At 36.4% G+C, this 17,597-nt stretch overlaps 2 protein-coding genes across 2 annotated transcripts; both read left to right on the forward strand.

The window, feature by feature from the left end:
* The first annotated feature begins 7,334 nt into the window (after positions 1 to 7,334).
* LOC145998285 (uncharacterized) lies at positions 7,335 to 11,600 on the forward strand. The gene is made up of 2 exons (XM_083134686.1): positions 7,335 to 8,265; positions 8,647 to 11,600. The coding sequence occupies exons 1-2, from the start codon at positions 7,335 to 7,337 to the stop codon at positions 11,598 to 11,600; spliced, it is 3,885 nt and encodes a 1,294-aa protein (XP_082990812.1).
* An 80-nt stretch (positions 11,601 to 11,680) lies between these two features.
* LOC145998286 (uncharacterized) lies at positions 11,681 to 12,496 on the forward strand. Its single transcript, XM_083134687.1, has one exon. It carries the CDS (start codon positions 11,681 to 11,683, stop codon positions 12,494 to 12,496), a length of 816 nt encoding a protein of 271 aa, XP_082990813.1.
* Positions 12,497 to 17,597: the final 5,101 nt, after the last annotated feature.

Here is a 17,597-nt window from a genome sequence, read left to right on the forward strand (position 1 = left end):
TGGATTGGATTCCGTTGAAACTGACGGACTGCACAGGGTTAGAAATCGAATTCTTTCCTTCGTTTGCAGAAAACAAAAAGAAGATTAAGCGGGTCTACAGAACAAACACAAGAAGAGATAGGTATTCGGAAACAAGAAACCTGACCATCAACTCGGCATACTGAAACAATTCTTCCCTCGGTTGAGAGGTATTCTTTGGGACTTGAACTCTGAAATGGCATTAGGGACACGCTGATTTCCGTTAACCTACCAACATCTTTAGATGATGAATCGGACTTAGAAATTTTCGCTAAACGTTGCATGATATTATCCGTAATGACAGATGTGATAGGACTCGAGGAGGCGTTTGTTTATATATGCACAAATCATTACAATGGAAAGCACTTGAATTACCTATTCAAAAGTATAATGACATCGAAACCTTAGCTGTTGAGGTAACCGTACAGAAGGTGAAAGTCGGGATATGTTGAAACAAAATTAACACAACACGAGATTCTTAAACGACATCATTGCCGAGGCTCTCCGTAAGCAAATCACAAAGCCACGAGGGTAACGCCAACGTCAAGGACTTTAATCGACGTTATCATCTGCTCTGATAACCTGAAGGTGATCGACATCAGAATATAATGTCCGGTATATCAGACCATCACTTAACATACGCCGTGTTCGGAATCAACTGCACCAAAAAAATATAACAAATTGGTTAAGTCAGAAGCTTTAAGAATTTTAAGGAACGTGAATTTAACAAAGACGCGGGAAATATTAATTGGGAATTGGCCAAATAGCGTACTACAAATTATGTCTAAGGTTTTAGAACGCGTAGTGAAAGAACAATTTGTAGACCATCTGATGTTGCATGACCACTATTCTCCACTTCAATCAGGCTTCAGAAAACAGCACAGTACAGTAACTACTTTAGGTAGCGTTGTTGATGACATAGCCAAGGAGATGAATAATGGAAAAAAGGCATTTGACTCCATAAACCACAACCACTTGGCAGACAAATTTAAATCTATCGGTATAAAAAATAAAGAATTGTTATGGTTTCGGTCTTATTTAACGAACAGGCAACAATGTGTAAAATTAGTACATGAGAATAAATCGTGCATGTCTAAATGGCTTGATATCAAACAAGGAGTACCACAAGGAAGTATTCTATGACCTATCCTCTTTTGCCTATACATCAAAGATTATAATGAAGCACTAAATCACTGCAAATATCATCAGTATGCGGACGACATAAAAAATATATATACAAACACCATTAAGAAACAGTGCAATGGCTCTAGAAGCATTGCAACAGAACCTCAATTCAAAATATAAATGGTCTGAATGTAATACACTCAAGTTGAATTCACCTAAGTCTTACATCTTAACTCTAGGCACATCGAGTAACCTCAGAAAGTTAGAACAATTAAAACTCCCCCTCCCTACACTGAATAATTCCAAAATACAGAAAGTAGAAACAGCACGCAACCTTGGCATAATATTGGACGAGAATCTACATTGGGGTTCTCAGGTCACGCACATAATTAAAAACTCGATAGCCAAACTGAAATCACTTTTTTCATTCAAACATATGCTAAGCAAAGAAACGAAAATTCACCTAGTCAACACACTTGAAATGCCAAAAATTGATTATGCTTCCCTAAAGTACCCTAAATTACAAGCTACAAAAACTTCAAAACAGTTGCATAAGATTTATACTGAATGTCAAAAGAAGAGAACATATTTCCCCGTACTTACAGGAACTTAATTGGTTAAACGTTAAGAATAGGAGAACATTTTTGGCATTGTCTTTATTGTACAGGATCCTGAACAATAAGGAACCAAAATATTTAAATGATCGAATTGCTCCGTACAGGAAGAAAGAAAAACAAATTAACCTTCGTCAAAAAACACACTTCACGATTCCTGTACACAGAACAAAATTCTATGGGAATTCTTTCATAGTCACCGCAATAAAAGAATGGAATGACCTCCCCCCACCACTGACCTCAGGGGAGCTCCACCCTGCGACACACAAAAGAAACCTAAAGAATCATCTACTGTCCAAACAATATTGTCTGGATTTGTATTCTGTAATGAATAGGAATGAGGTATTGGTTTTAGTTTTAGCTGTAATAATTGTATTCTAATTGTGGTTTTATATTTTACTTTGTACCTTCAGTACATTAATTGTTTACATTATGAGTATGAATGTTTTATTTTTATTTTTCTACTCCAACAGTGATTTTCAAGAAGTGTAAAGTGTCAATTGAAATACGTTTATCTTAAGGGTTTGTTGTAAGAACGGGCCGTGAGGCCGAAACACGCCCTCCCAATAAATACGATATTATTATTATTATTAATAAGACGAATTTAACCATCAACAAAATATGAAGAAACGGATTTGAAAATATGTGGCCATAGCTCTTGTCAAGTCTTACGGCGGGCGCTTTACATGCTGGCAAGGGAAGTGAGGAGCGGGCTAGCGACCAATCCAGTGCAATAAGCAGCCTGTAGAACGAGGTGCGCGTAGTACTTCCTCCCGTCACGTCATAACATTCGGCGCCACTGATATTGTCTGGTTGGTCTGGAGCGTATTCCCCGCTCCCCACTTTCCTTGCCAGCATGTAGAGCGCCCGCCGTAATAGTAGCCAAGAGCTGTAGTATTTAAAGAAATAAATACAAAAACAATTTAAAAACACTTTATTCTATAATTTTAGAAATACTGACGTTCAAAGTTGTCAAAATTATAATTTATCCGTTCACTAAAATGAACGTACATAGATATTCCTTGTATTATACGAATTGTCAAATTTGAAGATTGGAATATATTATGCGCAGTTGTCAGGAATCCGTTTCCAACTTCATGTCTATTCCCGGTTACTACACTCTGCCCATCTGGCTGGAGCAGGCGAACGAAACAAGTCTCTGCGCAGGTAGTGAGTGGCGCGAGACGGCTCCGCCAATGAACACGTTAAAGGAACGGGATTGCGTGGAGTGAGGGAAAGCGACTGAGATTATCAATCTGCCCACTCAATTTCTTCAACTTTTCTGAAAAATTTAAAAGTTGTTGCAAAGTAAAATAATTGTGACTGATAAATGTCACGAAAAATAGAAAAGTTGTTATAAAAAATAATAAGGAAAGAACGGGTGTAGAGAACTGGGAATAAAGGTTACTATAAATCCAATTTCTATTACAAGCTGAAACTAAATTTACTTTTCACCTACACTCAAACTCCAAACTAACCTTTCTGTGAACAGACCTATTACATGCAGAGGACAGTGCGCGAAGAACACTACTGGGAATAGCGCCTCTTAAATGTTAAACGGCAACTAAATATTTTACATATAAGAAGCGGTGAAGTGGTCGGAAACACTAAATAGTTTATTCACTATTTATTTTTCTAAGGTAGCCGAGATATTTCAACAATTATTTCAGAGTTCTCAAAGAAGGAAAGCTTTATTGCTTGAATGTTCATTTCGATCTCAGACCATATTTCTAACTATTAGAATGAAACGAACATAAGTTCTGATCTCGTGAATACTGTACCGTTCTTATACATTTAAGCATCAACTCTGTACACCCCTTGTAGTGTAAATTAATCAATATTGAGCTAGATTTATGGTTATTGTGTTGGTCACAGTAATTAGAGCGAATCGATATAATGAAGCATAAAGGTAATTAATTTATTAACTTGAAATAAAGATAACGGAATTTTATGGTTCTTCATCTTCCCAAGGAGTGTCATTGTCGTTTTAGTTGATCAGCTTAGGTAGAGATTTGATGATAAAACGAAAAAATCTAAACACTACTGAAAAGGATGTTCAACCTTCTCGTCTTATTTTCCAGCCCGGGCAGGAAGTCAGATAGTATAGTGTTACTTTCTAAAGAACAAACCCCAAAATCCGATATGCGTCTGCCTCGGCTAAAAATACACCATCCTTTGTCTGTGAGAGACTGTGTGACTGAATAAGAAAACTTTAATTGATATTTTCGTCATGGTGGAAGAAGACCACATTTTTAAAAATTGTATTGTTAAGGATTCTAAGTCAAAGAGACCAACAGTACAAATAAAAGGAAATTTTTGACTAGGCTCTTTGCTATAGTTGATGCGAACATTCCTCATATGTTTTCTTGCACAAACATGACGGAATTAAATGAAATGTGAGTTACTAAAATTCAACACTTCCTAAAAAAATATTTTGTTATATATTTTCTGCTCAGCTCTAATAATCGCTGTCAATTGTTTTGGTCATCTTCCTCTCAACTTGTCTGAATGTATGTAGTCTGTCAGAAATGTGCACAAATTTTTGCATTTTTACACGAAAGTTAGAAATTTTATTTTTGAGCTCTCATGTGCGATGTAATTGAATTTGCAATTTTGAAGGTTCTCTGTTACGAAAAATTTACTAGAATTTTTATATAATGTATTTTTCTATAATAATGAATATAATGCAGATAATTATTTCTGTTGCAAATGCTTCTAGGTTTGGCCATATTTCCTCTTATAGATTTACCTGACTATTTGTGACAGTTCTTCAGAATGACTATCATAATTGATTTCAATCAGTTATAAATTTTGTGAGATTCTTACCCAAATATTATTTTTAATTTTCTGCACGCTTTACACTTTTGTTGTAAAAATTAGGCAAATGTTACGTACGTCATAGAAGGATATCGGACAAAGCGAAAAGATATTTTCATTCTCATATCTTATCAAACGTATATTGATTGACAGTAGTTAACGAGTTTTTTGGAGTGATTGAAGAGATTCTGGAATATTGAAACCTTCTATGGGATATTCCTTCTCATTTTTTTGTAATTTGGAACTACAAACAGATTTTCTTGACGGTCTGAGTTGTGTCGCCCCAGTCGAAGCTTGTCCTGCTTCCATTTGTAAAGCAGAGCTCAACATCTGCACGTAGTAGATATGCATACATTATCTGTGCTATGCACGAAATTCGAACATTCTCGAATTAATCTGCAGTCCTTTAAGATAACAAAATTTAAATATTATGTGATCTTTTACGGTATTAGAAAAATATTTTAGGAAGGTATATTTACAACTTTCATGATTTTATGAAATATTGTAAAAGTCTAAATTACATGATGTAATTATACAGATCCATGGATACGTGTAGATATCGACCAAGTTTCCTTGGTGTTCTGTATGAAAAGGGATCAGATTTATGTATTTTTTGGCTTTCTTACCCGGTTGCCGTTAGGCTGGTATCGCAGGCAAACCTCGTAGGGAGAACTACCCGTACCATAAATGGGCGAACCACCTTATGCTTGGGCTAGTTTCTCATAAAAATGCTGCTTATGCTCTGGGTTCTTGCAATACCATCAAACCGTGAATAATCTTGGAAGGGTTGCCCGTTACAGATTTGTACGCAGATCTGCATCTGTCAACTCGATCCAGGAATACCAGTGGATAAGTTTCATTGTAATTGTGCATAAAGGAAAATAAATAAGACATATATTGGAATAAAGTTCCATAAACATTTCATTTCACAAAGGAAAGTGTAAATCCTACACCAGTGACCAGTCAGGGCCTGGTCATCTGTTTACCCTATTAGCCTGCCTGAGAAGCCCGATTTGGATTCACACACCCTAGAGGACCAGTGTAGATGCGTGTCAGAGTTACGATTGTGTAATATATATATATATATTTTTTTTTCAAGTTTTATAGATAGATGAGGAAGGCGTTAGTTTGAACTTGGACACTTCTCGGTAAAATTGGGAGTTGTGTTATCAATTTTCAAACATTATGTAAAACACCGTTTGTATACAGTTTTTGATGAGATACAGGTGACGTTCAGTGTAATATCTTCATATGTTTACACATATTCATCTTCTTCGTCTTATTTAAGTTGAAATGATTTTCAAGATGGCAATGTCTGTATAGTGGATCCCCATTCACATTTTAGAAAGGTTTGTTTATACATTTTACATGTGACGCGAACAAGTGCGGGCATAGTTACATCAATAAACTGAAAACCTTGGATAAAGCCAAGATGAAAAAGACAGTCAATGCATTAATTGAGAAGAAGATGGAACCAGAGAAAGAGAATAAATAATGTTTACTTCCGAAAACGATATTAGATGACTGGCAAACGTACAAACGTACCCATGAATGATAAGTAGAACAGCTTACCAATCAGAGGAAATGTGTTGACACGGATGCATATGTGTGTGACTTTTTAGATAGATTTAAAATATCAAAGAGGATTTCACTTCAGTTCATTATTTCCTATTAAAAGGAAATCATCTATTGTACATTTGTAACACTTGCAATACTTATTTCATTAAATAGAAAATACTTTTCTAGAATTATCATTATTTTCTAAATTTAGAAAGGTTTCTATCAGCTCTACTTTACAAAATAGAAGAGTCCGTATTACCAGCACCTTTTTACAATGACTTACGTACTTCTACTATTCTCGATAATTTGTGACAGAATAGCCTGTAAGTGAAATACTCTACATTCAAATTACGAACGGGCAGCCAATGGGATAAGGAAGCTCGTCATACCAGATGCTTGGAACTTGAGTTTGTAGTTCAGACAAAATAGGTCAAAAACAAAGTGGGTGTATAGGAATGTGTTCTTGTTTTCATTATTTGGTTTTGATGATGTGGGTTGGATTGCTTTTGTTCTCAAGAGATGGCGTGTGTGGTCCGTGTGTCAGCTGTTTGCGTGGGCGCCAAGAAAAGAAAACGGTTAGTGAGAGAGAAGCAACATGGCGCGAATCGCGATAACCACAGCTGGACATTACTAAGCACATACGTCGTCTAAAGTGATTAGAATTGCCTCTCAGTGATACTTCATGGTAGTTAGTGCATTACAGGTAGAAAATAGATGTCTCAAAAGAATCAGCGTGTGCATTTGTGATTGTGTTTTCTTACAAGAATCAACGCAACTCCAACATTTTTATGGTCCTCCAAGCCTTGGATGTCTACATCTACCTGACTTTGTGAACTGTAAACTTTGTGGTGAACGGTGTGTTCTAGTTTTGCATTGACATAGCGTGGTCCAGTTGTGTGGATTCGTGTCTCAAGAACTGAACGTTTCGTGCGGGTGGCAGAAGGGACATTCCGGAATCTCGATACTAAATTTATTGCGTAGCAAGCATATTCAGAAGGCGGGGAAGGAAATCAGCTGATTCTTCGTGCGAGCAGTGCAGCAGTGTTTCCAACCGGCGAGACGATTGTGTGTCCAACATCGGCAGCGCTGAAGTTTGCAGGTAATCAGGCTCATTTTAGTACCATTTCCTTTTCCTTTCTTTACATTACATTACGTTCATTAATTGCATTATTGTGAAACCTTATCAGTTATCCTTTCACCATGACAGAGGCAGAGATTAAACGTTTCAAAGTTGTGCGAGGAAGCTACAAAGGGCAATTGACCCGTATGAAAGCATTCGTCGATGCATTTGACATTAATATACAGAGTGTTCAGGAAATTAAATTGAGATTAAGTCACTTGACAGAGATGTGGGACAAATTCAATGACGTTCAAACCAGTTTGGAACTTCAATCGGAAGCAACCGAAGAGGAAGTTCACAGAATAGAATTTGAAGAAAGGTACTACAGCATTAGGTCTCAAATGGAGACAATAGTGATGCGGAATGATCAAATGAATCAGCCCAGTGTTAGTACTAGTTCTGTTACGTCAGTTCAGTCTCAACTTAGACTTCCAAAGATTTCCATACCCTCTTTTGATGGAAATTATGAAAACTGGCTTCCATTCAAGGACAATTTTAAAGTGTTGGTCCATGATAACAATACATTACCAGCAATACAAAAATTTCATTATTTGCGGTCCTCTTTAAAGGGACAAGCCAGTAAGCTCATTTCAAACTTGCAAGTCAGTGATGCAAATTATACAGTAGCATGGAACTTGCTCACTGAAAGATATGATAATAGCAGGCTTATTGCATCACATTACGTTAGTGAACTATTACACATAAAGTCGGTGCGTAAAGAAGATGCAAATGAATTGAGACAGTTTGTAAATACAGCAACCTCAAATCTGAATGCTTTAAAGGCTCTTAAACTTGAGGTGCCTTTGGATGAAGTCATTTTATCACAACATTTTGTATCTCATTTGGATCACAATACTCGTAAGGAATTTGAATTATCACAAGAGCATGATTACTTTCCTACCTTGTCAGAATTATTTGCATTTGTAGAGCGCAGGTGTCAAGCTTTAGAAAACATGAAACCGACACATAGTGACACCAATGCTAAGCAGTTTCAATCACATGATAAACAAGGTAAATTCATGAAACAAAGCAACACGTATTTAGCAACATCCACTAACATTCAGTGCATGTACTGTTCCGCAAATCATACTTTGTACCAATGTGAGACTTTCTTACAGGCAAGTTATAAACAGAAACAAGAATTTATGAAGAAGAAAGGTCTTTGTTTTAATTGTTTATCTTCAAAACATTCAGTGAAATTTTGTAAATCTGGAAATTGTAAAATTTGTAATTTGAAACATAATACTCTCTTGCACAGGGATACACCTGAAAGACCAAGATCGGCGAGTGTCAGTAACAATACAAGCAATAGACAACTATTGAATTCCAGGGTGTCTCCTCAAGAAAGCAAAGAAAGACACACTTCACAAGTTTTATTGTCAACTGCCTTAGTGAAGGTAAAGGGCAACAATGGACAATTTCATTATTGCAGAGTTCTCTTAGACAGTGGGAGCCAGTCTAATTTTGTAACCACATCATTAGTGCAAAAACTACGACTGACGAAAGAAAACTATGTTGTTCCAGTTCAGGGAATAAACAATTCGTGTCTTGAAACTAAACATTGTGTAGATGTTGTAATCCAGTCTAGAACGTCTAATTATACAACAACAGTGAAGTGTCTTGTGTTACCAAAAATCACAGGCGACTTGCCTACACAGGTAATCGATTGCAGTACTTGGAATCTTCCAAAGGATATTCAGTTTGCTGATCCTTCATTTCATCAGCAAGGCAGCATAGATTTGTTGATTGGATCTGAACTATTTTTCTTGCTACTACGTTCAGATAGAAGAACAAGAATAGGAAATTATCCTGTACTTCAAGATACAGAGTTAGGATACATTTTAGCAGGAGCTATGCCTCAACAATGTGAAGCACCTACAACAGTTACTTCATGTTTTGTACGTACTGAAGATAGCCTTCAATTACAATTACAGAGGTTTTTTGAGTTAGAGGAAGTATTCACAAAGACCAAGAGCAAAGAAGAAATGGATTGTGAAAGGCATTTTCAAGAAACAACCATCAGGCAGAAGGATGGTAGATTTATGGTTAGGCTACCATTCAAACCAAATCATACTGAATTAGGGAATTCGTTTCAACAAGCAGACAAAAGATTTCATCAGTTGGAAAGAAGATTAACAACACAGCCAACACTCAGGCAGAACTATTGTGAATTCATGGACAATTATGAATCATTAGGCCACATGAAGCAAATTAAAACTACTGATGAAGAGAACAAGGAGTCATATTACCTACCGCATCATGCTATTATTAGAGAAAGTACTACAACACCTGTGAGAGTTGTATTTGATGGATCATCGAAAACAGACAGTGGACTATCCCTTAACGATGTTCTAATGACAGGGCCCACAGTCCAAGAAGATCTATACTCTATTGTACTGAGGTTCAGAACGCACAAGATAGTTTTTACAGCAGATATAGCCCAGATGTTTCGCAACATTAGAGTCGATCCTTATGACACTAAATATCAAAGAATATTGTGGAGAAAATCACCAAACGAAGAAATACAAACTTACGAATTATTAACTGTAACTTATGGCTCAACCTCATCGCCGTACCAAGCTGTTGCAGCATTACAAATGCTTGCAAGACAGGAAAACGAAAACTTTCCCAATGCATCCAGCATATTATTAAGGGATTTTTATTGTGACAATGTAGCATCAGGAGGTGATAACATTGAAACTATGCTCAACTTACAGTCTGAACTGAATGAACTCTTGAAACGAGGTGGATTTATTTTACGCAAATGGTGCTCCAATTGTGAGGAATTGGTGCAAGCAGTACCAGAAGAACACAGAGAAGTTCATTTACCATTTCAGTTCAATAATGAAGCAGAAATAAACACATTAGGCCTCATCTGGCAACCATCAACAGACAAATTTTTAATTTCGTCCAAAGTAGCGAAAGATGGAGACTTTTGTTCACCATTAACGAACATAACCAAACAAGTTGTGTCAATTGTTAGCTCCATATTTGATCCACTGGGACTTATCAGTCCAACTGTCATTTTATACAAGATGTTTTTGCAGAAACTTTGGAGTTGTAAATTGGAGTGGGATGAACAATTAGATTCAGATTTAAGAAACCAATGGACGAATTTGTATCAACAACTACCAGATATAGTTCACATCCAAATAGAGAGATTTGTACTGACAACAGAAAAGACAAATGACATTCAGATACATGGATTCTGCGACGCAGCAGGAGGAGCTTATGGTTGTTGCATTTATATTAGATCAAGAGATGAGTTAGAAAGAATCAATGTTAAATTACTGTGCGCAAAGTCAAGAGTAGCGCCAATAAAAAAAGTTACTTTGCCACGACTAGAATTGTGCGGTGCTCTTCTATTAGCTAAACTGGTTAAGAAAACAACACCAATTTTGAGAATTCCAATTGACAGTACATATTTTTGGACAGATTCAAGAATCGTACTTGGGTGGCTAGCAGCGTCCCCCACTCGATGGAAAACCTTCGTAGGTAACCGTGTTGCACAGATCCAGGAACTTTCTGTTATTAACCAATGGCATCATGTCACATCTAAGTGTAATCCAGCAGATTTGATAACAAGGGGAGTAGAACCAAGAGCCCTCAAGGATTCGGAAATTTGGTGGAATGGACCTACGTGTTTAAAAGAAGATACATGGCCATTACATGTTATGGAAAATAGCGAACTTGAAGAATGCATAACAGAACAAAGGAAGATAGTTACATCAATGTTTAGCAAGATACATGGAACAGAAGCAGATTTCATGCTGAGATTTTCCACATTACAGAGATTGCTTCGTGTAGTAGCAACATGCTACAGATTCATTTACAATGTTAGGAATCCTGTTTCGAAGAGAACAGGAAACTTTTCTTATGTTGAATTACGTGCAGTACTGATGAAATGTATCTTAATTGTACAACGCATTTCATTTCCACAAGAAATTCATGACTTAAAAGAAAGACAACAAGTATCAAAAAATAGTCCTTTCAAGGATCTTCATCCATTTATTGATGACAGACAGCTGTTACGAGTTGGTGGAAGACTCGAAAATTCAGAATTGCCATATGAGAGCAAATATCAATTAATTTTGCCTACCAAACATCATCTGACGCAACTCATAATTGAATCAGAACATCGTCGTTTATTACATGCAGGGCCTCAATTGTTGATAAGCTCTTTAAGACAGGAATACTGGATTCCACATATCAGACAAACAGTAAGATCTGTCTTGCATAAATGCTTAATATGTTTTAAGTTGCAAGCCAAGGCGTCACATCAACTCATGGGACAATTACCAAGCCCAAGAGTCACACCATCACGTCCATTTTTAATACAGCAGTAGATTATGCTGGTCCTTGCATCATAAGAACAAACAGAAGAAGCAGAATCACTACCAAGGGATATGTAGCTATATTTGTGTGCATGGCTACTAAAGCAGTGCATATTGAAGCAGTTATTTCCTTAACGTCAGACGCATTTATCGCTGCTCTACGCAGATTTGTTTCTAGAAGAGGAAAATGTCAAAACATATACAGTGACAACGGGACTAATTTTGTTGGAGCTAATAGAGAACTGAGAGAACTCAGTCAACTCTTCAAAGCAGAACAGCTAAAAGGTGGACTTGAAGATTTTGCAATAAAAGATGGAATCAACTGGCACTTCATTCCAGCTAACGCGCCCCACTTTGCAGGATTGTGCGAAGCCGCTGTAAAGTCTATGAAATATCACTTTAAGAGGATAGTGGGAAATGCTACTTTGACATACGAAGAGCTTGCAACATTGTTAACGCAAATTGAAGCATGCCTCAATTCCCGACCCCTGACCTCAATATCTGATAATCCCAGTGACACCTTTTACTTAACACCTGGTCACTTTCTTATAGGGTCACCTCTCATGTCCATACCTGAGCCTGATTTAACTAACTTGCCCCAAAACAGTCTTTCTAGATGGCAACACATTCAGCAATTACAACAACATTTTTGGAAAAGATGGTCGAAGGATTATCTCCACGAACTACAACAGCGTCGTAAATGGACGGCTTCAACAGAAAATCTTCAACCAGGCATGGTGGTTCTGGTCAAAGAAGACAACGCACCTCCACTTACATGGAAAATAGCAGTAGTGGAAGAGACGTTTCCTGGTAAAGACGGTGTAGTGCGTGTGGCAAAAATTAGATCAACAACTGGTTTTACTAAAAGACCAGTGAACAAATTGATTCCCTTACCTAATGACAATTGAATTAACAAATCTGTTGATTGGAATTTATCCAATCAAGAGGGGGGAATATGTATAGGAATGTGTTCTTGTTTTCATTATTTGGTTTTGATGATGTGGGTTGGATTGCTTTTGTTCTCAAGAGATGGCGTGTGTGGTCCGTGTGTCAGCTGTTTGCGTGGGCGCCAAGAAAAGAAAACGGTTAGTGAGAGAGAAGCAACATGGCGCGAATCGCGATAACCACAGCTGGACATTACTAAGCACATACGTCGTCTAAAGTGATTAGAATTGCCTTTCAGTGATACTTCATGGTAGTTAGTGCATTCCAGGTAGAAAATAGATGTCTCAAAAGAATCAGCGTGTGCATTTGTGATTGTGTTTTCTTACAAGAATCAACGCAACTCCAACAGTGGGATTGCATATTATCACCTCTTGCTCTAATAGTTGAAGCAGTAGAGACATAATGAGAATGCTAAAACGCCTAATCTAGTCTACTTAATTATTACGATAAAAATATTTTTTCAGAAGGAAAATGCAAATGGAATGTAAATATAAAGCAGTTGCCAAAAAACAAAAGCATATTATCACATGATCACATCATGTATAAGAAGCTTAGTAAATGGCAATTACAACACTCTAGGGGAAAGAGAAAATTGTTCTGCACAAGAGACGTAGCAAGTAATTATCATCAGCAAACGTGTATAGTATCTGCTTATACGCAGACTCGTGCATAAAATGAGTGTATATATTGATGGTATCATAATTACATAATCGAAATGTGGTCTCCATTGATTTTGAAAATAGATTGCGACCTGTTCTAGTTATGGAATATGAAGCTGGAAAACAGAGATAGTCTAAAATGAGGACGAATCGTAGTTTTCTCATCCGTACCTAGATTAATTGATTAAAGTATTGGAATATTTTATAGTAATGGAGAGAATAGCTTATGACTTAGCCGACATCTTTGATAGAGCCAGAAAACTTTATTGTTCTTTATTGATAGCTTTTCTGAGCTTGTAAGCTGATTTCTTCACAACATATTCTGGAGCTAACAGTCACCGCGAGTCCCTTCCACTGAATTTTTCCTCGTCGATATCGGTAATCGAACACAAAAGTTTTTTTTTTGAAGAAGAAAACGCAAATCCCTTCAGAGTAAAAGAATATTGGAAAAGGCTTTCTTTCCGTGTCTTCCGGAAAGGACGTTACAACAGTTCCTGTGCGAACATGTAGAGAAGGCTTTCATTCTGCCCGAGATAAATCTTCAAAGTGTAGTTTCTAAGTTTATTGTATTATCAAAATGCCGTTACAGAATGCAGTGTATCCGTTACGATTATAAGTTAGAAAAATGTTACTCTTTTATGCAGCATATGCAAGCACATAGCACGTAAAAGTATTCTGCATATGAGGCGTTGCGGATAAGAAAAGCGAACTCAACAAACGTGCATTGTAAGGGAAATGCGTTTCATGTTGTCAAGCACAGTGTGAACTCCACAAAAAATTTTGGAAATCACGCATGAAACATTCCGATCTACTCTAACCAAGTTTTTGTGGAGTTCACACTGTGCCTGGCAACTTGAAACGCATTTCCTTCACAATTTACGTATGTTGAGTTCGCCCTTCGTATCCGCAACGCCTCATATGTTGTTTTTATTGTTTAAGTATGCTCTTCAAATACAATGCATTATAGCACGGCCATCTTTAATACAGGCCGGAGCCTTCAATTTGGCAACCTCGCAAACTGTGACATCAGCTGGCCAATGATTCTCTGAACATTAGAGAATGAACGTCCAAAAGTAAAAAAAAGTAATAATTTTATGTAGCCTATTCATCCCGTAATAACTTCATTCGCTCAAATTGTATTTGCTAGTGTATTGAACGTTACTTTTCCTAAGTAAAGCAATATGTTATCAAGTTGTTAAAAATATACATTACATTTTTTTAGCAGCATATCAGCATTTCACAGAGCATTCCGTACGTTTCACATGTGGTGAATCATCGAATATAAAAAATATCCCATTTGATGTCATTAATATTCTTAATTATTATGTGCAAAATAAATTAGCGACGTCGAAGAGCTATAACCATGACATAGAGGCTTAAAACACGTTTACGCAAAAAGCAAATTCCACGCTGACGCTGAGAAAAGTTGTGTGCATGAGGCACCACACACTAAGCTTTTACTTGTATTTACAAGGATTAAACTACAACACTCAAATAAGAATTCGGGAAACAATAAAAACTCAAACAAACCTCTAAGAGCATAAAATTGTGTAACCTAACAAAACCTGTAGAACACAAAATCACTAATTCCTTCACTGTAACATATCTCCGCAAGAGGAAAACAACGGAAATGTAACACCTTCTAATTTCTAAACCATGCAAAATTATCCACTTTCTTGTAGGGACTAGATAGTCACCAGCAGTCGGCATTATTTTAGCCTTGTACGTACATACATGGGCTATATGCAAACAAAACAAATATTTGTACATATGCACATCGTAATTACAATGTACTGTCTGTTGAACAAAATCTTGGAAATTATGTCATAGACTGCTAAAATGAAGACGTTATACAGAAATATGTACGCGTACATAATATTTATTTAAACTCTGAATATAACACTCGTTCAGGCTGGTTTATCACATCCACAACTACTTTGTACGTCTTACTTTGAGAACTTTAAGTCCAGTGTGTTAGATCTTGCATCATTTAAATATTTAGTTGTTAGATTCGAATGTCATTCCGAAATGCTAGCAAATAAAATAAGGGCAAGCTACACATTATTGGAAAGTTCCGTACTTGATACTGCGTATGAACTGCAAAGTTGGCATTGTATGTTCTGCTTATTTCAAGTTATTTAACGGAAAATTTATATTTGAATTGTTAATGTATGTTTTCCACTTACATCGTAATGTCAATCTTCTGTCCAAATTTGGAAAAAGGAAAACATTTTACACAGATTCCCGTGTTTCTTTAAGTCAACATCAATTTTGCTAATCGCACCCATTCTATGTAGCTGGATGTTTAGGCCGGCGAGACAGCGTTGCCACATTTCAGGATTCCGGCCTTTATAAAGCAGGCCGTGATTATAGTCAATAATATGCCAGTGTTGACATAGATGACCTTGAGCAAAAGATCTTCTGAGCAAAGACAACTGCTCCAGTACGGTTGTGAGCATATGAGTGAGGATCATTCTTTGAGGGGTTGCCGTGTTATTCCTATGACTGATTGATTTCCTTTGTAACGAGTATGGTAAAGTTAAGGACTAGAAGTTGCAAACATTCGTCTAAGTTTTGCTATATGCGTGTGTTATTAGTTTCTAAATCACAGAAAAAGCATATTGGATAAATGTGGAAATAGCGTATAAGCTTTACTTTGGTTGTCCATCAAGAGAATGACTGAGAAAAGCATGTGAGGTCAATTTCTCAATGTGGTTGTTGTTAAAAAGAAAAAAAAGCGATTACATTTACTGCATCCACTAGCGTACGCAGAAGGGGGCTGAAGGGGCTACAGCTCCCCCGAAATCTTTAGAAAATAAAAAAAAAATGAAATGAAAGCTGTAAGGAAGTCGGGGAAACCTGCCTTAAAATAACCCCCGATAACCATTTTTATATTTCAATAACTTTTAAAACGAAGGTTTAAAATTGTATTTAGAGGTCATATCTCATACGAAAGGGAAACAAAATGTATATAACCGAATTTGACTTAAGGCGATGTATTCTATGATTCAAGCAAAGATTTAATCTCCTTCTAAATAGTAAAGGTTAGATTCATTCACTGAACTCGGGTTCACATTCAGCTGTAGATATTGGTACAATTTCGATTCACGTCACCTAATCTTTGAGTGAGGTGAAAATGTGTTGTGGATTTTCTTTGTAGATGCGAAAATCTTTAACTACTGATGCACACATGCGTTCGCTTGCATTAAAGTTTACATGACATGTCACCATAAAACAGACGTTCACAATTATCTAAATGTCATGTACGTGTATTTAATAGGACTTCATACGAGATAGCCAAGTCTTCAAACCGAGTATTCATATTGTCCACCAAAGATTGAAAAAAAATGCTAACAAACATATGGTTTTCCTCTAACTTCTGAACTACCATCCTCCTACACGGTGAATCAATCATTTTAAATATATCAAGAGTAGCCATGTCAGTTTCTTGCTTTTCTCTGCAGGAGGAGGAAACCGAAGGATTTCTGTTTTTCATCTACAATGATAGTACTTTCAATACTTGTACAGCGTCGAAAGGTCTAGCAAATTCTATTATAAATAACTACTTTGTTAGCTAAAGAAAGTGTAGGATACCTTAAACCAAAAAAAAGTAAGCCATGGTTTGATAATGAATGTCATAATCTAATAGAAATAAGAAATCAGGCTAGACTTAGGTGGTTAAATTACTCTGATGATACAAATCTAAGCAATTATAATAGAATAAAGCGAGAAGTTAACTGCACGTTTAGAAGTAAAAAAAGAGATTACTTAAAAAGCAAAATTAATTAAATTGAAACAAACAGCAAAAACCAAAATATCAGAGATTTATATAGCTAAAGGTGTACACGAATTTAGAAAGGGGTGGCAACCTAAAGTAAACTTGAAAAAAGATAAGAACGGTGATTTTCTAGCTGACCCAAGCAATATTCTAAAGAGATGGAAGAACTACTTTAATGACCTTTTAAATGTTCATGTACAGTAGGAGATAAATCAGAAGTAAATAATGTGCACACAGCAGAACCTTTAGTTCCAGAACCTAACTTGACTGAAGTTAAAGATGCTATTAAAAGGCTAAAGAATAAAAAAGCACCTGGCACTGATTTAATACCAGCTGAGTTAACTAACTATGGCGGAAATTAGTTAATATGTCAACTTCATAAATTAATTTGTTTAATATGGAAGAAAGAGGAAATCCCTCAACAGTGGAAAGAATCCATAATTGTTCCTGTGTTTAAAAAAGGTGATAAAATGAACTGCAATAATTACCGTGGAATTTCTCTACTCTCGACAACATATAAAATATTATCTAACATTCTTCTAACAAGACTAACACCATATGCTAATGAAATTATAGGTGATTATCAATGTGGTTTTAAATGTAACAGATCAACTACAGATCAAATTT

This window comes from Lepisma saccharinum, chromosome 14 (assembly GCF_977018435.1).
Source record: "Lepisma saccharinum chromosome 14, izLepSacc3.1, whole genome shotgun sequence".
Classification (NCBI taxonomy): domain Eukaryota; kingdom Metazoa; phylum Arthropoda; class Insecta; order Zygentoma; family Lepismatidae; genus Lepisma; species Lepisma saccharinum.

Bases quoted from the DNA above. Each gene is read 5' to 3' on its own strand.
- LOC145998286 (XM_083134687.1), top strand. From the start codon at position 11,681: ATGGCTACTAAAGCAGTGCATATTGAAGCAGTTATTTCCTTAACGTCA.
- LOC145998285 (XM_083134686.1), top strand. From the start codon at position 7,335: ATGACAGAGGCAGAGATTAAACGTTTCAAAGTTGTGCGAGGAAGCTAC. The intron at 8,266-8,646 runs GTAAATTCATGA...CAACTGCCTTAG, and splicing joins TCAATCACATGATAAACAAG to TGAAGGTAAAGGGCAACAAT.